This window comes from Podarcis erhardii, assembly GCF_964252035.2.
Source record: "Podarcis erhardii genome assembly, chromosome: 14".
NCBI classification, from domain to species: domain Eukaryota; kingdom Metazoa; phylum Chordata; class Lepidosauria; order Squamata; family Lacertidae; genus Podarcis; species Podarcis erhardii.
This window is the reverse complement of record NC_138503.1, coordinates 29,226,019-29,252,554: the sequence shown is the minus strand read 5'-3', so window position 1 is coordinate 29,252,554 and position 26,536 is coordinate 29,226,019. Positions and strand designations below refer to the sequence as shown.

The window sequence follows — 26,536 nt, the reverse complement described above, 5'->3', positions numbered from 1 at the left end:
AACAAAGGTGCTGCATCTCTAAGCCAGGATCTCTACATGTCAGGCAAGAAAATGCACAGAAATACAGGCTTATTGTTATTATTAAATTTGTATACCACCCTTCATCTGAAGAGCTGTGAAAGGGGAGAAGAGATTAAAAAGCTGAGCTGCTCCTTAGAATCATAGAATTCATAGATGACCTCAGGGTCATCTAATCTAAATCCCAGCAATGCGGGAATCTCAATTTCTTTGGCAATCACTCGCCAAATCTCAACTACACCACACACCACAGCCTTGCTTACTCTTCGTGAGTGAACTTGAACAGTGAATGGGCTAGGGTTAGTTCAGTTTAGAGCCACAATACCAAGGTTCATCTTATATTGTTTTTACTTTCTGTCTGCTTCCCTTTTATTCCTAACAAAGTCTCCTAAGTTGACTGCTGAAGTGGGTCTGTTTGCCACAGAATTCCCATGTGCCTAACTGCATGGCATTCAGGTTACTGGGTTTAGGATCAGTAGCCCATAAGGAAACAGAGATGCAGTTGGTCTCAAGAGTTCCTGGTTGAAGGGGGGTCTGTCAGGGAAATGAACTAGCCGCTTTGATCTTGGACAAAGAAAAGGCAGCTGGAAGCTAGCTAGCTCTGCTTTCCCCAGCAATTTGTGTGCTTAGGTTTGACTACTGGCTCAAAACATTTTTAAAAAGTAATTGCTTTAATGCATCCCAGTTTCCTTCCCATTTGGGGATGCAGGAGTAAGTGGGTGGGGGGCAGCAGCAGCGGCAGGCACCGGAGATAAAGGCCCCCTGGCAGCACTGCAGGGCTGTTGTGCTGCAGTTGGGCAACGAGGGTGATACAAGAGTTTGGCTTCAGCCGCTCGGCTGAGGGACCAGCTCTTCACAATAGGGGGCACTTTTCGAAAAAGGCGCGGACATCTCTCTGGCCCTCGGGCGCTGCTCTGGAGGGGGAGACGAGGGAGCCGCAATGGCGGGAGGCGGGGCCAACACGCGAAGCCCGCTCTGGAGCGCGAGGCCAGGGCGGCCCCTCGCGGCATCGCTATGACGACGAGCGCAGAGCCACCCAGCCTCCTCCTGCCACCATCTCTCCTCCTCATTGGCCGCCCTCCCGCCGGCGTGGGCCAGTGAGCAGCTGCCACACTGCAAATCCGGCCCCGTCTCCTGGAGGGGCGGGACTTCCGCCTCCTCTTTAGCTTCCCGCTGAGGCGAGAACGAGAGAAAGCGAAAGTCGCCTCAGCCGCCGCTTTCTCCGGTTCGCTCTCCGTATTCCTCGCCTTTCTCCCCCTCTCTCTCTCGCTCGCCGGCGGCTGGGCCTCATGGAGGCGCTTCTCCTCGCCCTGCTCCTCGCCCTTGTGCCGCTGCCGGGACGCGCCTCTGACGTGCTCGAGCTCAGCGATGAGGACTTCGACAGCGGCCTGGCCGACCGCAGCGTCGCCCTCGTCGAGTTCTACGCCCCATGGTGGGTCGGAGGGAGAGGAGGCGGCCGGGCGGGGAGGGCAACGGGGCCAGGGCGCTGATGGGGGGCGGGGCGGCGAGGCCCCTGCTGCTTCGGCTCTGCGCGCGCAGGAAGAGGAGCGGCGCGTTTCTCGTGCGCGCGCCTCCCACAGGTCCATAGACAGACGGGGAGAGGGAGGTGGGCAGGCCGGCGGATCCCTTCGTCGCTGCCGCTGCCTTAACTGGCGCGGAGCCGAGAATGGGAAGAGCGAGGGAGGAAAGGAAGGAGGGAGTCCGCCTGCCGATCTGCCTCTCGCCGCTGCCTCTTGTCCGTCAGGCCTGTGGGGGTGAATTCAGCGCATTCCGGACGCGATATCCGCGGAAGCCTCTCCGCGATTCGCCCGGCGCCGTGAAGGGCAGCTGGTTTGGGTTGGCAGCGGCCTCTTTATCGGGCGGGGAAAGCCGCGGTGGCTCCGGCGCTGGTGCCGCAACCGGTTTTGAAACTGCAGCCCCCAGGCTACACCGGGGCAAGTGCCTGCGGAGGGCGGGATCTTGTTGCGGTGGCTGCTCCCGGTTGGCTGCTCCGCTGGGCTGTCACTATCAGGGATTGGCTGTTGGTCCCCTGGGAAGTGCCCGCTACCTTTGCGGAGAAGTTGCAGCCATCAGGGCGCCTTACCGGCAGAAACGGAAGGGTTGGGCGCCTGCTAGCTTCCGGTGGATAGTTGGTTCTTGGGTGAACCGTGGGTGCTGCCCTTGTGAGAACGGCGAAGCCTCCTCGCTCTCTCCGCTTCCTGGGGTTGATGGGGCCACTATTAGCTTGTGCTTTTTGCGGGAGCGGGGTGCCCTTGCCAAGCAAGATGGATGATTCATGGTCCCCAGCCCACTGGCTTCAAGTGTCTCAGTGGTCCTTGATCCAAATGAATCTCAGTGTATACTTGTAATAAAAGCAAAACATAGCCCTTCACAGAACAATAAAAGACAGTTTAGCATAAAATCCCATGGTATGAAACTTGGTACACAAGGCCAATACTTTGCTGAAGACAATCAGGTTTGATCATTGTCAAAACAGGAATTTGGGAACCATATTTATGCCTCCATGGGTTCTATGATGTGAGAAAGGTGGGATAGAAATTCAAGAAAGTAAATGAAATGCCTACATTTTGTAGGTTTAATGCAAGTATTCATATTTTAGTAAATATCAAATTGTGTATTCATTAATCCTCCTTTTGAATGTGCATCTGGTAGGGGTAATGATTCACTTTAGAGAAAACCACTCAAAATTACAAGCCAGCTAAATGCTAGCCTACTGAAGGCTGACCAGAGATAGGAAGCTGCAGGTCTAAGCCTATGCTGGGTGTATGGAAGAGGAGACTTCCGTTGTCTAGCAACCCACTTGATTTCTGTGTTGAGCACAGAGGAGAGACTGCTTCAGTCTCTTGCTCCATCCCTCCCATCACACTTGCATAGAACTCACAACTGCCATGAGGGAAGGATCTCAGGAAATCAAGAGAGGCAGACAAAAAGAAGGTCAAGAGCCAGCTTCTGTCTAACTTGGCTTGTCCCTGCTATAAGGCCATCAACTACCAGCTATCTTCTGGGAAGGATTCTCGTAACTCTCTGTGTTCTACCATATTGCTCATTCTTCTCCCTTGCCCCCATGGATAGTGATGTTAATTGTAGTATGCCTCAAAAGCATTCATCGTCTGGAAGGCAGGATATTAATAATCACAATAAATAAATAAATTCTGGTTGTCTGTGCCAGACTAGTACTTGAATACAAGGATGGGCTAATGTGCTTATATCTAGATTATGTCACATTAACCTACTTATTCAAGAGTATTGACTCCTTTAAAACAAATTTAAATTTTAAAACCCTGCACAGTTTTAGTCATTGGTTTTTATCTGACCTGTTGAGATACAAGTGCGATCTTGGGCCAAACAGTCCTTGCTGATGAAAGAAAGTGGTATGCCAACCATGCATTGAACTTTTAATCTTATAGGTGTGGACACTGTAAACGCCTTGCTCCTGAGTATGAGTCTGCTGCCACCAGGCTAAAGGGAATAGTGCCACTTGTGAAGGTTAGTTTTGTAATGTGCTACTGCATGAAACTCTGCAGAAAAGGAACATTTCCATAAGTTAAATTGCTTGACTACTGATAGTGGAGTTGGGAGTCAGTTCTATTGATGCCTGTGTGAATGTGGTGGGGAGTAACGTGGGATAAAAAGCTTTGAATCTATGTCTGCTGTTCTTTTGATCAAAGTCCCTGGAGGTATAGGAAGAGCCTCTGTTGGTGTTAGATGGGAATGTTTGGATGAGGATGTTTGCATGCATCTATGCTGTTGGCAATGTGCAGACTAGATGGTTGTTTATTTTAGAGTTGTTACCATCCTTTACTGTGGAAAAGGCAAACCCTGCTCACATTCTCTTTAAGGTTGACTGTACAGCAAACTCAAACACCTGCAACAAGTATGGAGTGAGTGGCTATCCAACTCTCAAGATCTTCAGGAACGGGGAGGAGTCTGGTACCTATGATGGTCCAAGAACAGCTGGTAAGGAACTGTAGGCCAGGCTGTGAGTGCTGGAGGAGCTGGTTAATAGTCTGCAGCAGCCCTGGCACAGAGTGGAGAGTTATTGCATGCATATTCTGCTTGTAGACTTCCCAACATCATCTGGTTGGCCTCTGCAAGAACAAGATTCTGGACAATATGGGCCATTGTTCTGATCTAGCTGTAGGGCTCTTCTGATTGAAGCCTTCATTTAAAGGGTATTTGTGTAATGCCTTGTATAGTGCAGTTTTTGAAGACATTGGATGTCCGCAAAGCAGTCCCTACATGCAGCCTGCCACTAACTATGCCAAACTTCTCTCCCAAGATGGAATTGTGAGCCACCTGAAGAAACAGGCTGGGCCAGCCTCAGTTGCTCTCCGCTCTGATACTTTTGAAAAATTCATCAGTGAAAAGGATCCTGCTGTGGTGGGTAAGTAGTGAGGGGTTTTTGGGTGGGGGAGGTGATCAGATTTTTTCCCCTGAGCCTTCACATGCTAAGATGTGGAGGGGGGTCTCCAGTATTTCTGGAATTAGGCATCATAGACTGCAGGTGTTAGCACAGTATCTCACAGAAATGGCAGTGCAGAGTTGCCTCTTCTATTCCAGTCTTAAGTGTGGCACCCTGTTAACCTGATCTCAGTAATAAAAATGTTCGGATAAAAATGTTCTGCAGTGTTGATTTGAGCCACTCCCAGCTTCAAGTATTAGAAGCCGGGGAATGGGTTCCTTGGATGCAATTTGCAGGTTCTTGCATATGGCTCACTGGTTTGGGCAGTCAAGTTGTTTTTGTGTCCAGGTGTAATAGCTAAACTGCTTCTTCTACTCTTCTTTCATATGGAGTCCTTTGCCTTTTATGATGTTCTGCAGGTTTCTTCAAGGAGTTGTTTGGTGATGCACATTCAGAGTACATGAAAGCAGCGAGCAACTTGCGAGACCATTACCGCTTTGGGCACACAAGTGATGAGGATCTAGTAAAGAAATATGAGCCAGATGGCGAGTAAGTAGCACATGGGCCTCTATTCTCCTGACTGATCTACCAAAATATAAGAATATAAGACAAAAATTTCATAAATGCATCTGGGCATAACAGCTCTGGCTGGCTTCCTGTTGCTCCCCACAATGAATTTCCCCCACTTGTATAGCAAGCTGTTTCTGATGGATAGACCATTGGTTCTCTTTGAACTGAGCTTGAGCAACACTCAAACGTGTTCCTAGCAACTGTCTTTGTAAAATAGTGATTGTACTTTCCACGGTCCTACGCAGCATCCCTCCCCCCCCCCCGCCAACACTCAAGTCCCTGCTGGGCTGCTTCCTGCTTGTTTTTCCTGCCACCTGAAGGGAGCAGGCAAGTCAGAGCTTGAGGTGCTTGCTGACTGTCATTCAGCTTTTCCTTGGGGAGTTGGTTAAGCAGCTGAGGCACCTGCTAGCAAATGTAGCTGGAAGCCCATGTTGAAAGAACAAGGGAGTCCTGTTTGTGAGCCAAGCCCTAGCAAGAGCACAGCCTTTTGGAGGGTGATGTGTGCTTGGTTCACTGTCAAGTTGCACTGATCAACTTTCCACAGAGGCATTATCCTGTTCCGTCCCCCACACCTGGAAAACAAATTTGAGGACAACACTGTGCGATACACAGAGGACAAGATCACAACTGGCAAGATCAAGAAGTTCCTTCAGGAGAACATGTAAGTGTATGGCAGCTTCCCTCCTGCCAGTCTATAGTGAGTGTCTGTGTCCGCAGCGTGAGATCCACATGCTAACGTGATTTGGGGGTTCCTTCTGTTCTTTAGCTTTGGCATCTGCCCACACATGACGGAAGACAACAAAGAGCTGATCCAAGGCAAGGACCTGCTGGTGGCTTATTATGACGTAGATTATGAAAAGAATCCCAAGGGCTCCAACTACTGGCGCAACAGGTGAGAACACAGCAAGGACTTCCCTGGGGAAGTGAAATGAGTGAGGTTGGAGAGACCTGCAAGCCACTGATATGTTCTGCCCCCACTGTCACAGGCAATATGTGCCTGACCTGCCAGTTGCTGGGAATCATAGGCAGGGAGATTACTGCTGATGCTGCAATCGGGTCCTGCTTGCTGGCTTCCCACTGGGGCAGTGGTTTTCAACCAGTGTGCCATGGCACTCTGGGGTGCCTTGAATGATGGTCAGGGGTGCCTCCCTCCCTCCTCTGATGCCCTCTCATGTCTCTGCCTCCCAAAGGCTTGTGTGGCTGTTTGTTGCAGCATCCTTGGCTACAAGCTCTGCTAGTTGCCAGAAGCTGAGGTGGCCTTGTAGTAAGCAAGCAAGCAAGCAAGCAAGCAAGCAGGTGAGGGAGCCTAGCCAGCCAGTTCACCAGCCCTTGCTGCTGGGAATGAACAGACAAGTCCTAGGCCCCTATGGGGCAGGGGAGGCAGCTCAGAGACCTGCCCAGAGAACTCCAAGAAGAGGAGAGAGGAGAGAAGAGGCTGAGAAAACACTTTGTGAGGTAGGGTATTTGAAAAGAGTGAGAGGCTGCCAGCTCTGCAGGCAAGGGGTGACATAACTGGGCTCCTGAGTCCCACAGGGGTGTCACAGAAAGAATATAGTTGGTCAAGGGAGCAGTGGACTCAAAAAGGTTGAAAACATCTACACTGGAGCATCTGGTTGACCACTGAGAGCAGGACACTTTGTCTTAATCCAGTGGACTCATGTCTGTGCCAGAGGCCATGCCTCTTGTGGCTGCTCTGTAGCCCAAACAGAAGGGCTGCAGCAGTTCCAGCATGCAAACATCCCCCTCCCTAGGAAGAGTGGGGGAAAGAAGCCAGCAATAGTATAAGCTATGGAGGTCCCCCATCAGCAGTAAATAACTTATGGAAGGAGACTGGGCAGTGACACTTCTGCCCTTGGCCAATCATTGATCACCTTGGTGGCTCTTTGAGGCTGCTCCAAGCACACTTGATCCTTTAGCTATAGAATTTGGAACTGCTTTGACCTGAACACATTATCACCTCTGCCTGAGCCAGGGTACTTCCGAAATTGGCTCTTAATTAATTAAAATGGTTTGCTTGCCTTCACGCATGCCTTGAAGAAGACAGGTGCACTGTGACTTCTGATTATCTTGGGCTATCACAAAAAAGTTTTGTTATTGCTTCTGCAGAGTGATGAAGGTAGCCCGGAGTTTCCTGGATGCTGGACACAAACTCAACTTTGCTGTTGCTAGTCGGAAGACCTTCGGTCATGAGCTCTCAGAGTTTGGATTGGATGGCTCTACCACCGATGTTCCTCTTGTTGCTATCAGGACAGCTAAGGGAGAGAAATTTGTCATGCAGGAGGAGTTCTCGTAAGTGGAGCATTTGTTTATACTGCAAGGGTGCACACTACTTCTGGGGTGGTCTGGAGTGGGGACATCCCACTGCCTTTTCCTGAGCAATTCTGCACACAAAGCATCATAGGCCAATCCAGGACAGAAAGTCTGGGATTTCTTCTAGTGACTTTACAAGGGGGGTTACAAGTTGGGGAAGGACTGGTTGAAACAATTCTCTTGTTTGGTTTGCAGCCGTGATGGGAAGGCCCTGGAGAGATTCCTCCAGGATTATTTTGATGGAAACCTGAAGAAATACCTGAAATCTGAGCCCATCCCAGAAAACAATGATGGGCCTGTGAAGGTGGGAGCTGCTGCTTGTTCTGTCTCAAGGGTGGTGGGAGCCTTGGGCCCCTTCAGATGATATTGAACTTCCATCAGCCCTACCCAGCGTTGCCCAAAGATAAGGGATTATGGGAGCAATAGGTCAACAGCAGCTGGAGGGTCCCCTACTTCTAGCTTAAAAAAAACTAATCTCGTAAGAATAACTTGCTCTACGTGGGGCTGCCATTGAGACTGACCCAGAAACTCCAGCGGGTGCAGAATGCTGCGGCGAGACTCCTTATGGGATCCTCGCTGTGGGATCACACTCGCCCAGTGCTATACCAGCTGCACTGGCTCCCAGTGGAGTACAGGATCAGGTTTAAGGTGCTGGTTTTAACCTTTAAAGCCCTATATAGCCTAGGACCCTCATACCTACGGGGCTGCCTCTCCTGGTATGTCCCACGCAGGACCTTACAGTCTTCAAGCAAAAAACACCTTGGACGTCCTGGGCCACAGAGAGGTTAGGCTGGCCTCAACCAGAGCCAGGGCTTTCTCGGCTGTGGCTCCGATCTGGTGGAACGCTCTGTCACAAGAGACTGGGGCCCTGTGGGACTTGACATCTTTCCGCAGGGCCTGCAAGACGGAGCTGTTCCACCAGGCCTTTGGTCAAGACACAGTCTGACCCCTTCCTTTGGTAATTCTTCACAGAACTCTAGCCCAATGGTTGCCATCAATTTGATTTGAACTGATTTTATAATGAATTGATTTTAGAATGCTGTATTATTTTGCTGTTGTTAGCTGCTCTGAGCCCGGCTTTGGCTGGGGAGGGTGGGATATAAATAATTTATTATTATTATTATTAACCAAGAAGGGGACTTCTCTGTTGTATTTTGGGTCATGTTGCAGCAGGTGACAAGTTATGACTGATGTGCAACATCCCAAAACATTCCATATCAAATTCCAAAATGCCCACAAATTTCTCCACTTTGTTCTAAGTTTCATGCAGTTTAAATAAGATTATTGTACACATTTATTAACTTCAGCTCTTTCTGAGCTATATCTTGAGGCTGTAGATTTCCCAGGGTGGCTGATGTTAATAGCTGCTGGGCAGTTTCATCAACAAACATGAAAAAGACAAATTGAAATTACAAGTTGGGTTGAACAAGCCCAAAATTTGAAGTACAAGGAAATCTTAAAGTAGCTATGTTTTCTCTGAATTAAGTTTAAGTTTATATGTCCTTGATGCATACCAAAACTGTTTCTGGACACCTGGAATTCAGGAATTCAATTCATAGATGGGAAACAGGCAGATTTTTATGTGATCTGTATATTGATTGAACTGTTGGGAAAATGAGAAGCTTCCTGCATATTATTCAGCTTGTAATAACACTGAAATTAGGCACAGTGTGTCTTGGGAACCTCCCCTTTTGAGACTGCATGTTCTCCCCCCAGGTGGTTGTGGCTGAGAACTTTGATGAAATTGTGAATGCTGAGGGCAAGGATGTGCTTGTGGAGTTCTACGCACCTTGGTGTGGCCACTGCAAGAACCTGGAACCCAAATACAAGGAGCTTGGAGAGAAGGTATGCCCAAGGGGCGGGAGGAGGATCCGAGTGTCTCTCTCCCTTAATAGAGGTCCCTGTTCATAGGTGACCATAGAGAAGGGATCTTACCTGCAGGGGCCTTGATACTGTGTATTTGAGCAAGGTTCTCCTGGGTGTGGAATAGCCCCTAGGGGACTGGCACTGCTCTGCTATCATGAATTGACTGCTTCTACCAGTGTGAAATTGCTGATTGGATTATCTTTCAACAGCTCAGCAAAGATCCCAACATTATTATAGCCAAGATGGATGCTACAGCCAATGATGTGCCTTCTCCCTATGAAGTGCGAGGGTAAGAGAATTATGCTTGGTAGCCACTGGCTGGTTCTTGCCTGCCCTCTGCTGTCAATGATAGAGTAGCTGTCCTGCAGGCACAGTCTTGGGCCTTTTAGGAGGAGTCCTTTGCGCCCCACCCACACCTACATTGTGTGCTTGCACTATGCCCCCTTGAAGAATGGCTGCTGTATGGAGGCTTATGCATGTAAACACCAGGCATATTTCTTCCAGGGCAGTCATTCAGGATAGCACTGAATGCCCTGCTGAGTGGTCTTTCTTTCTTTGTTGACAGCTTCCCCACAATTTATTTTTCGCCTGCGGGGAGCAAGCAAAGTCCAAAGAAATATGAGGTGAGTTCATGCTTATACCGGGTTCCCTAGAGTAATAATAACCAGCTGCAATGAAGTCTTTTTTCTTTTGCCCATTAATCCTAAAATATGGCAAGTAGCATAAATGATCAAGTGGAATGTGTTGAGGTTGCTGTGTGTGTTAGTGATTGGAACTTAATGCCTTGAGCACTGTTGCACTTTGCCTGACTAGTGTCTTCTTGACAGGGGGGGCGTGAGGTGAACGACTTTGTCAGCTACCTGAAGCGGGAGGCCACTTACCCACCCATTCTACAGGAGGATGAAAAACCCAAGAAGAAGAAGAAGGCGCCCAAGGAGGATCTGTGAGCGGGGAGGGGGGCTTGGTGTCATCATCGCCCTTGTCTGCAGAAGAGCCCATGGCCACTCCTGGAGGTGGGGCCCTGTGGGGCAGTCTAAGCTGTTGGAAAGTGAAGCCACATTGAGCAGAGGGGACCCAGCTGCTGCTGCTGTTCTGTTTAATTTCCTGCCCCCTCATCTCTTAACTGCACTGGCCTTGAATGCCCTGGACTGGCTGATATTTGTGGGTGGGGAGGGGGAGGGTTTGTTTTCTAATTTTTTGTACATTTGAAGAAGTGAATCAATAAATGACCCCCTTAGGCCCCAAGTTGCCTTTCTGTGATGTTGGAAGGGGAAAGACTTCTCCCTGTCTCTTTGAGCGGGATACATTTACCTGTTTCTGGTACTTGGCTAACTTGGGAGGCTGCTCTGCCAGATAACTTTTGTTCCCCATAGAAGTTACTGCATGTTGATTTTAGCTTGGGATAGCCTAGCTCTGCAGAGGGGCCTAAGCAGCATTGTCAAATGAACATGTAGCAGATTGATAACATAACTGATTGATACGAAGTGAAGGGAGATGTCATGTCTGTTTAAACGATCTTCACAAAATGCAATTTTTTTGTATAACTTCTCATGTGGAGAGTCTCTGAGAGATGTGGTAGGTGCCAAGCTTTAAGCCTGTGTGACAAAGACCTGTCTCTGCAGCCACTAGAAACTTTGAAAACAAAGCAGAATAAGCCAGGCAAGATTAAAGTATTCATTGAAGAAAAGATTTCTAGCAAAGTTCCTACTGCCTTGGGTGTGAGTGTCTGAACAAATGTTAACTGGAGTTGGACAAGCTAAGTGTTAGCATATTGCGATTGTCCTACCTAAAAATGCAAGACTACCCACACTCCAGTTTTTCCAATTAAGGCACAAGAATATACTTGCTGACTATGAAACAATTCTAAAGCACAGCTTTGTTTCAAGCCAAAGATGGCTGCTCTGGTTGTGGATAGCTTGAAGTTACTTTAGGCTGCCACAAACAAGTTGCTACAGAAGGACGGGGAAAAGGGAGCACCCTCACCCTGCTTTAAGTGTTTCTTTTCAATTTGCTTTCAGCTAGCAAGATGTTGCAGAGCAGACTTGGACCAAAACATAAGAGGAACGTACTGTAAGCCGGGCCTGTTCTTAAGCTGTACAAAGCTCACTCCAAGAGCAAGCAGTTGCAGTGAAACACTAGAGCCCCCCTGTGCTTGCTGTGAGGAGTTGCAGGTGATGCTGCCCTCATCATCTCCTCTTGCCACAGCCCCTCTGCCCAGCCGGAGGGACATTCTGCTCAAAGTTTAGGATTTGAGCCTTGATGTGGGAGAGCTTGTGGTGCAGATACTCGCAGTGCCTCTTTTCTTCTTGGTAGTTAGGATACACCTGCAGAGAAGGAAACAGTTCAGCCACCAGGGGGAAAAAAAGCACCCTCTCCCTGATGCCAGCCTGGGTTCCTCACCTTTTTGAAGTGCCTGTATTCTTGCAAAATCTGATCTTCTAGGACCTGTAACCCAAGAGAGCTAGTTCAGCCCAGGACCCAGGCAGGGAAGGTCCCTTCCCTTTTGTTTCCTGAAATGTTGTTACCTTGTACTCCTTGGTTCCTTGCTGCATTCGCCTAAGCCTTGTGCCCAGCTGGGCAAACCTCCTGCTCACACTCCCAATCCTGGCATGGAGGTGGCGGTATGTGGTGTAGTCTGCACTGAAGTCCTCCTGGTAGGCTCGGTACTGCTTTACTGAGCAAATGGGGACATATTTCCTAGTTTCAAAAGACACATTATGTGAGTCAGAAGATGGAAAGGGAGAGCCTCCTCCCTTGGGGAATTTGACCCAAGGTATCAAACACTGTATTGGTTGGGAAGGCCAACAGCAGCAGCCACCTCCAATCCATCTCCCACATCAGGAGTAGAACCTTTTTTGGTCCCAAGGACTGTGTTCCAGCATGGACAGTCTTCCAGAAGCTCCATTTGGTCCCTAGGCATGAGATCCCCACACCAAATGTACAACAAGGCTGGGCACCAGTGAAAATGATGCTGGTTCCCAAATGGCTGAGGCCTATGAAAAATGCCCTTGCCTTGTGTGCAGTGCATCTAAATACTTACAAGTAGTATTTGAGGTTTTCCTCTGAGGTGCTGGCATGGTCTGGGGAGGGAAAAAGGAAAAGCAGAGTCATTGTGGTGGCAGCAGTCGCCCTGCAGCCCTGCATTGGACACCAGCATCTCCCACCAGTGTGTGTTGCTCAATGCTTTCCCAGGCTCATTCCATCTGGATATTTTGGTCTACACCTCCCATCAGCCCAACTGCTCTGCAGTCCAAAACACCTGGAAGGTTGGGAAGATTGGGAAGGTGGTTCTAGACAGCTTTTTAGGCCCAAGTTGACAGCACAGGTACCTCCTGGTTTAAACCATTCTGCCAGACTGGGAAGGCTGAGCTTTCCATTTTGCTCAAGGTCAGGAGCAGACTGCAGAGGTTCCAGTTGCCATCATATTTGATGTTTGTGCTGGGAGTGCATCTGCCAGACTCCTCACCTGCCTGCCTCTCCTCTTCCCCTGGCCACTCAACCTCTGGTGCTCTATGACTTCCTGCTTCAGGTTCCTCATCCGAGCTCTGAACCTCTCCTGTGATGTCACTGCAATCGGTCTGGGCCCTGCTTTTCACTGCCGCTGCAGGCTGCATTTTGCGTCCCCACCAGCTGCTCTCAGCTCCTGTAAAGTGAGGCCCGTGCCATCTCCTGGATCTTGGCCCAAGTGCAGCTCGGAGAGGTTGTAGTCTCTGAAAAATAATATCCACACTTCACTCTTTCCAGGCACAGTCCACTTTAAAGCACTGTGTCTGAGTATGGCAAATGATAAGCCCTCTCTTACAGTCTAATCTGCCAAGTGGATATTAGGAACAACAGGATAATGATGGTTCCCTCTAGGCAGGAAGACCAACTGAAAACCACCATGCAGTAGCACACACAGGCAGGCAAATGAGAACAGAAATGGAAGACAAGAAAGTCCCCCTCCCCCTGTGCCCACAGGAGCCTGCAATGCCTGGGAATTAGAGAGGCTGCCCAGAGGGGGTGATGCAACCACAGCCTTGCCATGGCATCATCGGCTGTTGCTGCTACTGCTCTGAATTAAAGCACTGTTGCAGGACTCTGAATTAAAGCACCACCATTGCAGGACTCACCGCTCTTAAAGGACTACCACCTTGAGAAGGGGCAAACTTTTCAGATGGAGGGCTTGGGAAGGGCTTGGCCAAAGCTTGCTGGGCCTCTTTCCTGCAGAAGTGGAAAGAGAACTGTTAAAAACTATGCACCCACACATAAAGAGACAGGATTATGCTAGAGAGGGAAGGGGAGAGAGAGAGAATGAGGACTAAGACCACAAGGATCCCCTATCCCTCCCCAGTAGTCTAACTCCCAGACTCATTGCTCTACCTGCGCAAGTGCTCAGATGCTTCCTGGTGCTGCTGCAGAGCACCTGTCCAGGCCTCGTTTCTAGGTTGCAGACTGTCTTCTTTCAAGCTGTAACTTCTTTCTGGGGGGCTCAGCTGCCCCATCTGTGGGGAAAAGGGGTGGTGAGGGAGGCTCCAGCAAGGTGAGGAAGCCCAGTGGCCTCTCCCAGACTTACCTCAGCCTGCAACTGTGGCCTCTCCAACAAGCCCAACAGCCTCTTAGCCCTCTGGTCGCTTCCGTCCAGCACCTGCACTGGTGGCCATGGGGGCTCATTGGCTGGGGGACTGCTTTCATTGCCTTTCCCTCTGGGGCTCTCTGAGGCTGCTTTCCTTGGGAGGAGGGCGCCAGTTTCTACAGTGCAGAAAAGCAGAAAGTCAATGCAAAGGGAGTGAGGGAATAGAGCCAGCCTTGGCTGTCAGTAGCTCAACCCCCTCCCCAATGCTAATTGCAGAAGACAGTTTCCATTCTTCATCCACAGTGATTGTCTATAGCAACTGAGCTGAAATTTGGATGTTGCACTTCAGATCCACTTATTAAATTTGTATACCACCCTTAATCCAAAGATCTCAAGGTGGTTCACACATGGAAGGATTTCATAAATCCAGGCTAGCTTTATACTAGTTATAAGCTTTATACTAGTTATAAGGTTTTCGTTAAGATACCAAACTAAACTTCCATTATGATCACACGTTAGTAAAAACAGTTTGCTAGGTGGTTTTAAAACAAGTTCCACTGCTTCTTAGGATATATACATTCTAGGTTAGAACCAGAGATCTTTGAATGGCAGCGCTCACAAATTATTCCTTTCAGGAAGTGGGTAGGGGAGAGAGGTGGTGGCAATTTGTGCCAATTCCCCCTTCAGCTCCTATCCAAGAAGCCCTTGCTGCCCCTTGCCCTTCTCTCCTCACCTGGGTTTGGGAACGCAGCTGCTGCCCTATGGCAGGTCGACCTCTCTACCCCCCATCTGGACTGGGAGGCCTCCACAACCATGGCACAGATGGTGATCTTCTCCTGGATGGCTCCTCTGCCCTCTAGCCACCTGGGCAAAGAAGAGCAATGTTCAGGGAAGCCTCTCTCCCCCATTCCCACCCTCCCAGGGAAACAGCCTTTGGGCTGGGCCAGCTCACCTGGTACTGGCCTGGCGGACGCAATCGAAGCTGGCCTGCGGCTGCTCCTTCGTATAGCGTGAGAGGTAGAAGGTGAAGCGGAAAGTCCGTGGGTCACGACGGCCTGCAGTGGTGCCGCAGGGCACCTTCAGATACTGGAAAGCATAGAAAGAGAAGAGGGGGGATCTGGTCTGGCCCCTTTGCCTCAGGAGCAGGGCCTGACCCTAGACATGTGGCTGGGGGCTGTTTCTGTGGCTGTGGGGCCTGGCTCTGCCTAGGTGAAAAACACTGTGGGGCAGTGCATTTCCAGCGGTCAGTCTTGGCCCTGCGCAAGAAGGGAGTGGGCGGGGCTCCCCGTACAGAGCAGCGAAGGCCCGGCTCCTGCCCGCCCCGTCTCTTTCCCTCTTCCGTTGCTACTAAAGGGGACTTTCAGCCCGAAAAAGAAGCGACTTTCGACGGGGCGGGCTGCCCCATTCAAGCGCCAAGACAGCAGAGCATTCCGCGGGGAGGAGGCCGCAGCCAGGCTCGGTCTGCCGCTCGCGCGAGACTCGTTAGCCGCCTTGCAGAAAGCCGCGGGGAGCTCGTTAGCAAGCAGGCGGCGCCCACGGCGATAGCAACGGCCACGGCGCCCCTCCGTTGCCCAGCCCCAGCGATGGGACCCGACAGGACCTCTGCCCAATGCACGGCGCTGGGAAATATCCTCACCCCTTGGCTGCCCTGGAAGGCGATCACGGGACGAGGCGCCGCCACCTGCAGAAAAAAAGCGGGCAGTGAGACCACCCCTCCCGCCAAGTGACCGGCCGTCCGGCAATCGCTTCCAGCCCAGCCCGTTACCTGACACCGTTGGTAAGCGAGCAAGGCCTGGAGGGCCGAGTCGGTCAGTTTCACGTGGAAGAGGCTGAGGCGGGCGCCCCGCGAGCCGGGGCGGTAGGAAAGGCGCTCCGTAGCCCGCCGCGGCATCGCTGGAGTGAGCGGCTGTGGCGGCGGCGCCTGGGCGGGACTTGGGCTCGACGGCGGGGCGGAGCCGCTGCTCCTTGCTCGGCAGCCGCTGCTGCTCCACAAACCGGTGCGCGTGCCCAGCCCGGGATGCCTGGCCAGACCTGCCTCCGTTTGGGGCGTGGGGAAGGCCCGGAGCAAGAAGAGACGTCGGAGCTTTAGTCTGCCGTCCCGTCCAGAAGAAGGGCGCCGCCGATTACCCACCAAGCCCCTCAACAGTTTGCCCCGAGGAAGAATGGCCGGTCCCCAGGGCGTCGGGGGAGCCGGTCCCCCAGACATTGTCGCCGGTCCCCCAGACCGGAGATCCCTGGGCTGGGCCTCACTTTGGCCCCGGGCCTCGCATCTACTCCAAAGCCCCCCGCCGCAGCCGACCCCGGACGCATGGCCACGTGCAGCGGGGCCACGTGCTTCTTGGGATTCTCCACTAAGCCTCTTAGAGCCCCGCAGGTCACCGGGCAATAATCTGGGACCGGGCAGCATCCCCTAACAACCGCTAAGACTGTCGGATGCGCCTCTTCGGTTGAGCGGCTTCATAGACGTTTACTTCTGGGCATAGGAGCCACCTCCTAGGCGCCGAGGGGTGTTCAGCGCCCCCCAAAATATTTGCGGGGGCCACAGTTGATGGGCACTGCTATTCAAATAGTGTGCATGCACCGCATCATGTGATCAATTATGCGAGCGGGGCTTACCTGCTCCCCCAATTTTTTATTGAGGTTGGCATTTCTGCTTCTGGGTGGTCTGTTCATACAGGAGAGAATTGGGAGGGAGGGAAAAGCCAACCTCGTGCTCTCAGAATCTAGCCTGTCAGGAGATGGGGAGGAACCCATTCATCCACGAGAGGTATTCCCTCTTAGCGCAAGTCTTTGGGGCCTTGCGTAGTATAAGAGGAAAACCCCTTTTCCGTCGCGTCTGGGTGAACAGCGGGTTGCTGCTCGCCGCCTCTTCTGTTATAGACGCGAAGGCATTTACTTGGGTTTATTAAGGCAGCCCAAAGGGAGGGGCCCCGCTTGAGATGTGGGAGGGGGCCCTGCTGATCCCTGCTAAACCCAGCCGCAGCCTGACGCCCAGATCCTCCTTGGAAGTAAGCCTGAGCGCAGCTGGGGCGTAGGGGGCTTACTCTCTAATTGAATTACAGGCGCTCAGTGTAGACTGAGGGAAGGAGAGACGGCTAAGCGGCCTCTCGCTTCTGCCGCTGCCGGCCTGCTCCAACCGTCGCATGCAAGGCGGGGAAGCAAATCCCTCGAGATCCTGATGCGCGGCTGCCGGCAAAGCCCCTCGCTCCGGGAAGCCCCTTCCGAGGACGGAGGAGCTGCCCACCATGTTCCTGGTCAAGATGTTTCAGGGCGAGGAGGAGGAGGAAGGCGAAGGGGCGGGCGCCAGCCTGGGACCCGTGCTGCTGGAGGGAGGCAGCCCCCACCTTGGACGGAGGGTCCATTTCCTGCTGCCCCACACTATCATCCAGGAGCCCCCGCCCCAGCTTCAGGAGCGAGCCTTTTACCAGCGGCTGGAGCGCTTGCTGGGAGGAGAAAGAGGCGGCTTTGCAGCACTCTTTGCGGCTGACGGCTGGGAGGACCTCCGAGGTGAGGCCCGGGGCTCAGGGGGCTTTCAGGCCAGGAGATGGAGGGTCCCGCTGCTGCCCAGAGGGCCTTGGAGGCAATAGGGCAGCTCGGCCTCTCAGACCCTACAGGATCCTCTTTGCTGCCAGTCATTGGGGGACGGGGTGACATCGCTGGCTAACAAGCGCCACAGCCAAAAGCCCCTGGGGGCAGGAGATGGTTGCTGGGTTCGCTGCCTCTTAGCCAGAAAACCCCCTGCTCCTGCCTCAGCCGTCACACCCTTGGGATTCTAGAGGTGCATCAGAATGAGGAGTGGCTTGACTGATGCCCACCTCAGCACCCCACAGAATGTGTGGTGGTGCATCAAAAGTAATAAGAGGATAAGCGAAGGCAGCATAATAAAATGCAAATGCTTAAAGTTCTGGGGACGTGGATTTCCCCCCAGGCAGGAGAAATACTGGTGGGTGTGGGGAACCACATTAAGACCTTCTGATGCCCTCAGCTCTGCCAAGTTTGAGAGGCCCCATTGTTCTACCCCTTCCCCCAAAAGTATATTTGTCTAACAGATTGTGAAGGCAAAAGAGAGAAATAAATGTTTTGTTCTTGTGTAGACATCAGGACAGAGAAGGCAAATGAAAACAAACTAGTCCTTTTTTTGCATTTGGAGGCCTTCATCACCTGAAGCCCTAAACTGTGGTGTACTTCACCTATGCGTAAATCAGACCCTGGCCCAGGACCATTTGGAGGTAACTGGGCGGGTGGGACACTGCAGTACCTCATGGCGAGGAGAAAAGGCCCCTCCATTTGGCCAGAGCAGGTTGTGTTGTGAGAGAGGGGCTGTAACTTCCTCATCCTCCAGCACTCCCTTGGCCTTCCTTCCTCTGCACCTGGGCAGTTGGAGTTCCACACACTTCCTCAGGCAAACACCTCCACCTGTAGTTGAACTGATTCTCCCCTTTCCACCCTCCAGAGGACAAGTCCCTACGGAAGCGGCTGGTGAAGAGCAGTCCAGAGGGAGGCAGCTGGCCACAACTGGGCCAAGAGGTTACTGTGAAGATGCTGGGAATCCTGGAGGACCACAGCCTGGTGGAAAAGGACCAAAAGCTCACCTTTGTCCTTGGCCAGGGGGAGGCAATACAGGTGAGGTGTGGGAAGGCTGCAGCCCAGGGGCGTCCTTGTTCCTTCGTGCATTTTCTCCTCCTGATCCTTTCCCCCCTGGCTTTGCCTGGCAGCCTGCCCCACAGGGGCATCCCATTCTCAGCCCCCATTTCTCTCTGTTGCCTGAGCAACTGAATGCCACCAATGGAGGGGAATCCTGGTTGTTCTGCTTCTGTTCTGTTTCAATGGAAAGGACTGGCAGCTTTGCAGCCACCCTCAACCTCATGCTTACAGGGCCCTCCCTCTACATAGGATCTCACCTTTTCTACCTGTGCGCCATCATAGCAGTGGCCAGTGCAGACCACGTGAGAATGGTTGTTGCTCCCAAGCCAATGTACTCTTGCACATAGTGGTGCTGAGAGGTGTGACAGCAGGATATATGTTTATTTGTGTGTGTGTGTATTGGGGGGGCACTTCGGGTCAGGTCCTTGTTTCCTTTTTCTCTTCCCAGGCTTTGGACCTTGGCGTCATCTCCATGCAGCTTGGTGAAATAGCCCTTTTCCTCGCTGGCCCTGCTTGTGCCTACGGTCACCTGGGCAGGTAGTCATCAGTCTTTGCTCTGCACTGTGACTGGTGGGCAGGGAGGGGGACAACATCTGGGCCCTTGGTGGGGGAAGAGAGCTGTGTGTTCTCAGAGGCCTCTCCTCCTCCTCCTCCTCCTCCTCCTCCTCCTCCTCCTCCTGCAGGGAGCCAGATATTCCGAAAGATGCCACGTTGCTGTACGAGGTGACTCTGCTGCATGTGCAGGACAGCCCGGACCTGTCACTGTTGCCCACCATGGAGCGCCTCAGCCTGGGCAACCAGAAGCGGGAGTGGGGCAACTTCCACTTTGAGCGGGGGGACTACCAGCAGGCCCTGCACTCCTACCAGCAGGCTTTGCATGTCCTCTCCTTGCCAGGGACAGGTGAGGCACTGTTCTGAGGGCTTGGGGTGCACTGGGGGATGAAACCCTCCCAACACAGCCATGTGGGTGCGTGTTGGAAACATGGGGTTGGCAAGGGTTCAATTAGAGCTGACCGGCAGCTTGCCTGGAAATAGTGCCGTGAGCCCAAATCTGGGCACTTTGGATGAAAAGGGAGAGGAACCCTGTCCCAGAGGTGCTCTCCTGCAAAGGCACACTTGACCCATCCCTACCGCAGAAGCCCAGTTCTGGGGCTCAGCCCCAGCTGCACTTCATGGCTGGGGGTGACGCTGCACCTATGTGGGTTTCTCTCTAGACTGCCCAAGCCAGGAGGAGGAAGAGGAGCTGCATGACCATCGGGTCAAATGCCTCAACAACTGTGCAGCCGCCCAGCTGAAGCTGAAGCTTTTGGATGAGGCCCTGGCATCCTGCAATGAAGTTATACAGCTTGACCCAGAGAACATCAAGGCACTTTACAGGAAAGGGAAGGTGATGAGGGAAACGCCTCCCAGCCCCTCAGCTGCTCCAGGGCCAGGAGGGAAGAACTTGGCTAAGGAACGGCATGCTGAAGGCTGTACAGCTGGCTGAGATCCAGAGTGGGATGGGGGGGGGGTGGCAAAGGTCCCTGTTCCACAATATTGACCTAATGCTGTGTCTGGATTGAAGTGGGGGGGAAGGGAGTTGTGACCACAAGAGGTGAGAGAAGGCATGAGGGAGGGCCAAGGAACAGCTACAGAGAACAGCCAGAGAAAGAGGTGGACAAGGGCAGCCTTCCCCACCCCTACCCAATTCATATACCACCCCATCTCTGTCACTCTCTCTGTGATATTTAGCTGTTGTCAGAGCGGGGAGAGGACCAGGCAGCCACCGCCGTTCTGAAGAGGGCACTGCAACTGGAGCCAACTACCAAGGTGAGGCAACAGGACATGCTAGGGGCAAAGACAGAGGCGGTGGGGAAGGTCCATCTTTGCTGGGCCAGCTTCATCCTCTGCCACTTGCAGCACTTGGGACTGGCATCTCCCCTTTTGCTCAGCTCGCACTGAGATGACATCATATTCCTACCACTGGTGGGAGGGTGCTCAGGGGGCACTGGAGGTGATCCCCCCCCGCCTTCCGAGTGTATTAACCATTTGCTCCCCAGAAGGATTAAAATGACTTTGGCTGTCTCTAGGCTATCCATGCTGAGCTCTCCAAACTAGCAAGGCGGCAGAGGGGGCAGATGGAATGCCCTGGCCCAGGAGGGGCCACTCTGGAAGACATGGCAACACCCACCATTGCTCACAGTGCTCAGGTTTGTTATCACGGCCTAGTTAAGGCAAAGGATTGAGGGTCCTTTTCACTTAGCAGGTGCCTTCCAGCCCCTTTATCCTGGGTGCTGCTGCTGCTGCTGGGTTTGGTTCCCAAGACTATTCCAGTGGCCTTGTGGCAGCTGCCTTTGTGGGCATGTTGTTTGGCCAGTGTGATGTAGTGGTTAGAGTGCTGACTAGGGCCTGGGAGACCAAGGTTCAAATCCCCACTCAGGCATTAATCTTATTGGGTGACCTTTGGCCAGTCACTGCCTCCAAGCCTAATCTACCTTACAGGGTTGATGTGAGAATAAAATGGGGAGGTGTATGCCACCTTGAGCTCCTTGGAGGAAAGGTGGAAAAAATGTAAGGGATAAATAAGAAATTGTGAGGCTGTGAAGGCTCATGTGTCTCCTCACTGCCATCTTTTGCAGACGGATGCTCCTGCTCCCCAGCCAAGCTGAGTGGCTGCTTCTTTTCCTGGTTGACCCTAGAAAGCCTTGCAGAAATATGAAGTTCCACCTTCTCCAACAGCAAGGACTTCTGAGGAGTGTCAGGGCCAAATATTTGTTGTGTGTGCCCACTTGTTTCTCCTGGGATGGGGCAGACCTACAGCTGCTATGGAACTGTGTGGCTCTAAGTCCCAAAAGGAACTCTTCCTCCTCCTCTTTCTCTACCACCACCACCACCAGTGATTGAGAGGTTTGCAAGTGACATTTATCCAAGAATGAAACATGGCACCCGAAGTCAAGTGGCTGGCTCTCATTGACACCTTTGATGATGATGTTCCCTAAGCGTAATGAAGGAACACCTTTTCATTGTGAAAGGGTGGGAAGATCCTTTCCAGCTGAAGCTGGATACTCTGAGGCTGGATGTTGCCCTGCAACCCAGCTTGCTGCTTATATTTTCTTCTTTGCTCTATTCATTTCCCTGCCAATCTGCAGGGAAGCCACCTTGGAATACATGTCTCATTCAACCCAAAGACTGGCTTGTTCCTAGTGTTGAACTGAGGAGGAGAACAAATTCCAGGGTGTGGACAGACATACAGCTCCCTGCACAGACTGGCAAAGGGTTTGCTGCTGCTATTGTGGGGTGGGACGCTCTGCTTCTGGCATGATTATTCTCCCTTTTCTAAAAACAGACAAACATCACTCTTACTGTGTTGTGTTCTTCTCCCATACCTCTTTGAAACACAAGTCTGGGCAAAGGAGGGGCTTCATGACTGTCACAAGGGGCAGCCAGGCAGCACTTTGCAGTTTGGCTGAAAAGAGTGAAAATTGGTTTTATGGAGAGCAGACTTGTCCCCCCTCAGGATGTACATCTATGTGCACCATAAGGGCCAAGTACTTCAAGGGTTCCTTATTGCTCTGAAGATCCACCAAGGGCCATTCTGATATCCCAGCTGCCTCATTTTCCTTGGCAGCCTTCTTCTTCTTGCTGCTGAAATTGCCTGTGTTCTATCCGCACACACAATATTTGTCACCATCACCTCTCTTGTGGCAGCTTCACTCATGAGCTGTAGCAGGTCAAGTACAGAGAAGGTCCTCCTTCTTCAGTAGGAGAATAGGAATAACTTCTCTTCTGTCCTAAAAGTATATTCTAAATTGTAGAAGGCAGATAACCTCTGAGCAACTGGATTTTCATAGAGGATTATGTGTGTACTTGCAGTTTCAGTTAGGAAGAACATTTCCCACCTCCATCTAAGAACTATCAGGAGGACTCTCTTGTGGCCTGGTTTTTCAGGTAGGAACACCTTTAGGTACTGGGTCACCCCAATAGTGAGTTCATGGAAGGGATGTAGGCTACAGAGCAACTCAACTACTCTATTTTGGGTGCTTGGCCTAAAAGCGTCCAGTCTCTGTTGAAGATGGGACAAAGGAACAGCTTCAGCCTCATAGCAACAGGCATGTCTGGGTGAAAACGAGCCTAGCAGAGGCCATGGTGCTCAAATGTAGTGAGCAGCCTTCTTTGAAGCAGTCAGGAGTTCCACAGGTGGGCAGTCAAAGAAAGAGCATTGCCTGCAGGAGAAAGTCTTCCTGGTGTTGCTGCTGAGGGCAAAGAGCTGGCGATGTCCCCTCAAAAGAAGAATGGTTGCAGAAACTAATGGAATATGCAGAAATGGCAAAACTTATTGGAAGAATAAGAAATCAAGATAACAAAGTCTTTAAGGGGGAATGAAAATCATTTATTGAATATTTACAAACTCATTGTAAACAAATTAAAACATTAGCAGGATTAATGTAAAAATGCAGTATTGAAAACATAAATGAAATGGATGGAAATAAAATATAAAATAGATTTAGATTCGGGTATGCAGAAAAATAGAGTAAATATAAGGAAGAGAGAAAGAGGGGGTGGGAAGTCAAAATATGATATGTAAAGATGATTCTGTTTGAAATGTTTGTCATAAATGAAAATTCTATATAGAGAGAGAAAGAGTGGGAGCTGGGGAGCTGGTTCCTGAGGAAGAGAAGGCGGTGCTGCCAGGCAATCCATTTATGGAGCATTGATCCTGATTTGCTCACAGGGAGATTAGACAATGTTGGTGATTTAATGAGGATTCCCTTGGCGTGTGTGTGGGGAAGGGCAGACAATGATGAGTCCAAATCTCCTCTGCCGCTGCACTTCCTGCATAAGGTCTGGGCTTTGAGAGAGGGGTTTTGGTGCACAAGAGCCATCCTGACTTGGCCAATCTGTGATTGAGGCTGCACCCTAACCAGGTACTGAAAACATGTTCCACTCCTCTCCTGCCACCACTGCCCCAGAATAATCCAGGGATAACTCAGTTGCTTAGAGTGTGGCGCCTATAATGCCAAGGTTGCAGGTTCGATGAGCTGCATATTCTTGCATTGCAGAGGGGTTGGACCGATGACCCCCCCAGGATCCATTCCAGCTCTATGATTGTATGGTAAAGAACTTGACTCCTTGCAGAGTGAGCCTTTCCTGACCCCTCCTTGACAGAGCAGCAGCTGGGAAGCCCCCCTCTGACCCTCTGCTCCATCCAGGGCTGGCCCAATACATTTTGGTGCCTGAGGCGAAGCACATAATAGTGCCAAGTAAGAAGGGGGTGAGTGAATATCTACATCAGAAACAAGGGCTTTGGGATCTGTTGCCGTCTGAGACAATGGCTTCGCTTTGACTCATGATAGAGCCGGTCCTGCCTCCATCCCACGGGGACGGAACCCGCGCGGCACCACATCTGCTGGGGGAGCTTGGCCGTCGATCTCGCCACTGCTAGCACTAACTCCGTGCCCAGGACTGGAGAGGAGAGGGCGGAGCTCCTACGGGCCCCGCCACTCTTGGCTCCACAGCCATTCGCGGCGCAGGGGAGGGGCTTCAAGACCGCCACGTTGCGCCTGTTGCCCTCCATGATGCCCCGCCTTCATTTCTGGCCGTCCTCCCCTGCAGCCAATCGCTGAATGGTCCGCCTGGTCCAGTGGCCGCCTCTTGGCACTGGCGGGCTAATAGCCTCCTGGCCCCTGTGCGGATTGGCCAATCAGGCGACAGGGGCGGAGCAGGGCAGGGCTGTGGCCGTAGCTGCCTCGGGGACACGAGCGAAGCGGAGCCATGACGCGTAAGCGGGACTCCCCCCCCCCTCCCGGTCCGGTCTCGCGCCCCCTTATTACCCTCCGGTGGGTGGGGGAGGATATGGGCTGGAAGGTCCCGTTGCCTCCTTGACTTGCTCAGGGCGGGGGGAGTTCCGCCTCTGCCGCCCTTTCCCCCCGCCTGTCAAGGCTCGGCGGCCCGCAGTGGCCCCCGGGGCCCCGCCTGACCGGCCCCCGCCGCGCTTACACGTGCACTACCTTTCTCCGCGGTGCAGGGGGCAACCAGCGCGAACTGGCGCGCAGCAAGAACATGAAGAAGAACGCTGACAAGGGCAAGCGCCGCGACGACGGCCTCTCCGCCGCCGCCCGCAAGCAACGGTGAGCGCCGGGCGGGAGGGGAACAAGGTCGGGCTGGGTATTTTTCTGGGCCGGGCCTCGAGCCCGGAGGCGGCGCCTCCTCCTTAGCATAAAAGACCTGGCCGGGACAAGAGCCAGGAACGGTTGGCTGCCTCCCCACCCTTCCTGCTTTTCCTATTTCTTCCGCCCCTGGCGGTGAGCGGTGGGCATCATCCTGTTGTCTGATAGGGACGAGGCTTCTCGTGGCACTAGAAATAGAAGCACCTTAGGGCGGGGTGAGCTTTCTGGGGCTCTTGGCATCCGCTTCCTTGGATGCCCTTCTCAGTCTGCTTGTCTAAGGTGTCTCAAGACTCCTCCATGGCATTGCTGTTGAGGGCTGAGGCTGCCAGTCACAGGTGTCGCCAGGATTTTTGTTGGGGGGGGAGGCTTTTGTTGGGAGGGAACATCAGATTTATATTGATTTTGGTTGATTTAGGGGGGAAGCTGCCCCCCCCCGCACTACATCCATGCGGCTTTGCCTGAGGTTCCGCCACTGGTTATGGAGGCTCCGCTGAACTGTCCTTGCTGCTTCTCCATCCCTGCTCTTACTTTCCACTCAAATCCTAGCCTAGCCCCTTGTCAAAGCCCTCAGAGGCCAGAGTGACAGCCCCTTCTCTCAGGCCCAGTGGCGACTGAGGCAGCCCTTGCCCTACCTTTATTTGCTAGCAGCCCAGCACCTGCCCTCAGGCCCAGGTGCCCCTTCCGGACTCAGTGGCCACAGCCTGACTGCCTTGCCTGTTTTTCTCTCCCCAGAGATTCAGAAATCATGCAGCAGAAGCAGAAGGCTGCCAAGGAGAAGAAGGAAGAGCCTCAGCAGCAGCAGCCAAAGTAGGCAAGAGCCCTGAGGGGGCCTGCCCAGGTGGTGGCTCCCTTTCATTCTTCCTCAACCGCTCACACTCCTGCTTATAGCCACAGTGGCATTATGGGGGCCACTAGACCACCTCCTGCTGAGGCTGGAGAAGAAAGGAGGAGCCCCAGCCTGGTGGGAGCTGGCAAATGCTAGAATCAAGATACTTCATTAAAGTAGTTTTACCCATTTGTCCAGGCTGAAAAAATTACTGCAAGAAATGAGATGGGCCAGGTCAGCTGCATTGAAGTGAGGTGGAGCAATTTATCCACTGTGCGCGCCCGTGTGTGTGTTTATGTGGTTTGCAGCCTTGTACAGTGGTCATGGGCCTATCCTATCACCAACAGCTAGAAGCTGAGATTTGGCACAGTGTAAGGATGAGGTGCCTATGGGAGACAGTCCTGACTTGTAGCTTCATGGAAGATTTTCTTATGTAGATTTTTTAAAAGGCTTGTCTGCCACCTTTGGGGCATAAACAGCATTTAAACTGACTTAACAATTCATAAAAACGTCTAGACAGTCATGATTTAAAACAGGCACGTCCAACAAGTAGATCGTGATCTACTGATAGATCACTGAACGTCTGAGGTAGATCACTGGACCCTCAAAAGAAGCTCAACAACTTTGGCTCCCCTAAAAAAATATTCAACTTTCGTGCCCTGCACCCCTAAAAAATGGGCAATTTTCCTCCCCAAAAAAGCTCAACAACTTTGACCTGAACCCCCAAAAGGGCGGTAGATCACTGCCAGTTTTTAACTCTGTGAGTAGATCGCAGTCTCGTGGGAGTTGGCCACCCCTGATTTAAAACAACAACAACATGCTTAAAAACAATGCAGAGACCCTACAGCTGTGAGATCAGGCCACGAGCCGATAAGCCATGCAAAGCAGGCAGACTAAGAATATAAAATTACATAAACACAGCCTTTACCCTAAAGCCCAAGAAACAGGAGAGACTTTGCCTGGTGCCTCCTCACACCTTTGAAAAGAAAATAGTAGAGCTGGAAAGGTTCAGAAAGAGTAATCAAAACAATCCAGTGGTTACAGCAAATCCCTTAAGAGGCAAGGTTGCAACATTTGGGACTTTTTAGAGATAAGTTTTTCTCCTCTGTTATAATGCTAGAACCCAGCTGGGGCAAGCCAAGGTAGTTACTCTTCAGGACCAATTCAGACAAGAGTCAGTGACCACCTGATACCAGGGC

At 52.0% G+C, this 26,536-nt stretch overlaps 4 protein-coding genes across 5 annotated transcripts; 3 read left to right on the top strand and 1 right to left on the bottom strand.

Annotated features, from left to right (window-relative positions):
• Positions 1-1,170: 1,170 nt before the first annotated feature.
• PDIA3 (protein disulfide isomerase family A member 3) lies at positions 1,171-10,411 on the top strand. Its single transcript, XM_081840231.1, has 13 exons — positions 1,171-1,450; positions 3,426-3,504; positions 3,858-3,975; positions 4,298-4,402; positions 4,840-4,969; positions 5,535-5,651; positions 5,757-5,882; positions 7,097-7,279; positions 7,496-7,604; positions 9,017-9,145; positions 9,376-9,455; positions 9,732-9,789; positions 9,994-10,411. Exons 1-13 carry the CDS (start codon positions 1,308-1,310, stop codon positions 10,111-10,113), a joined length of 1,497 nt encoding a protein of 498 aa, XP_081696357.1. The 5' UTR covers positions 1,171-1,307; the 3' UTR covers positions 10,114-10,411.
• ELL3 (elongation factor for RNA polymerase II 3) lies at positions 10,325-15,927 on the bottom strand (the record flags this gene model as incomplete). Its single annotated transcript, XM_081840706.1, has 12 exons — positions 10,325-11,490; positions 11,567-11,611; positions 11,692-11,863; positions 12,207-12,246; positions 12,633-12,876; positions 13,279-13,369; positions 13,529-13,650; positions 13,722-13,897; positions 14,455-14,585; positions 14,674-14,807; positions 15,358-15,402; positions 15,487-15,927. 12 exons carry the CDS (start codon positions 15,925-15,927, stop codon positions 11,353-11,355), a joined length of 1,779 nt encoding a protein of 592 aa, XP_081696832.1. The 3' UTR covers positions 10,325-11,352.
• A 951-nt stretch (positions 15,928-16,878) lies between these two features.
• On the top strand, positions 16,879-23,859 carry LOC309329461 (peptidyl-prolyl cis-trans isomerase FKBP8-like). 2 transcript variants are annotated; one of them, XM_081840233.1, is made up of 8 exons: positions 16,879-17,228; positions 18,175-18,344; positions 18,814-18,902; positions 19,049-19,266; positions 19,580-19,752; positions 20,097-20,174; positions 20,435-20,554; positions 20,984-23,859. In XM_081840233.1, the coding sequence occupies exons 1-8, from the start codon at positions 16,967-16,969 to the stop codon at positions 21,011-21,013; spliced, it is 1,140 nt and encodes a 379-aa protein (XP_081696359.1). In that variant the 5' UTR covers positions 16,879-16,966; the 3' UTR covers positions 21,014-23,859. The 2 variants fall into 2 exon arrangements, with proteins under 2 accessions (XP_081696359.1, XP_081696360.1); XM_081840234.1 differs by lacking the exon at positions 16,879-17,228 and adding an exon at positions 17,744-17,950.
• Positions 23,860-23,979: 120 nt separating this feature from the next.
• Positions 23,980-25,528, top strand: SERF2 (small EDRK-rich factor 2). Its single transcript, XM_081840236.1, has 3 exons — positions 23,980-24,123; positions 24,370-24,472; positions 25,244-25,528. The coding sequence occupies exons 1-3, from the start codon at positions 24,117-24,119 to the stop codon at positions 25,320-25,322; spliced, it is 189 nt and encodes a 62-aa protein (XP_081696362.1). The 5' UTR covers positions 23,980-24,116; the 3' UTR covers positions 25,323-25,528.
• Positions 25,529-26,536: the final 1,008 nt, after the last annotated feature.

Excerpts from the sequence above, each read along its gene's own strand:
- LOC309329461 (XM_081840233.1), top strand. The coding sequence starts at position 16,967 with ATGTTCCTGGTCAAGATGTTTCAGGGCGAGGAGGAGGAGGAAGGCGAA. Across the intron at positions 19,753-20,096 it reads CACTTTACAGGAAAGGGAAG|CTGTTGTCAGAGCGGGGAGA; the intron begins GTGATGAGGGAA and ends TGTGATATTTAG. Across the intron at positions 20,175-20,434 it reads AACTGGAGCCAACTACCAAG|GCTATCCATGCTGAGCTCTC; the intron begins GTGAGGCAACAG and ends GGCTGTCTCTAG.
- SERF2 (XM_081840236.1), top strand. Across the intron at positions 24,473-25,243 it reads GCCGCCGCCCGCAAGCAACG|AGATTCAGAAATCATGCAGC; the intron begins GTGAGCGCCGGG and ends TTCTCTCCCCAG.
- PDIA3 (XM_081840231.1), top strand. The coding sequence starts at position 1,308 with ATGGAGGCGCTTCTCCTCGCCCTGCTCCTCGCCCTTGTGCCGCTGCCG. Across the intron at positions 3,505-3,857 it reads GAATAGTGCCACTTGTGAAG|GTTGACTGTACAGCAAACTC; the intron begins GTTAGTTTTGTA and ends ATTCTCTTTAAG. Across the intron at positions 4,970-5,534 it reads AAATATGAGCCAGATGGCGA|AGGCATTATCCTGTTCCGTC; the intron begins GTAAGTAGCACA and ends AACTTTCCACAG.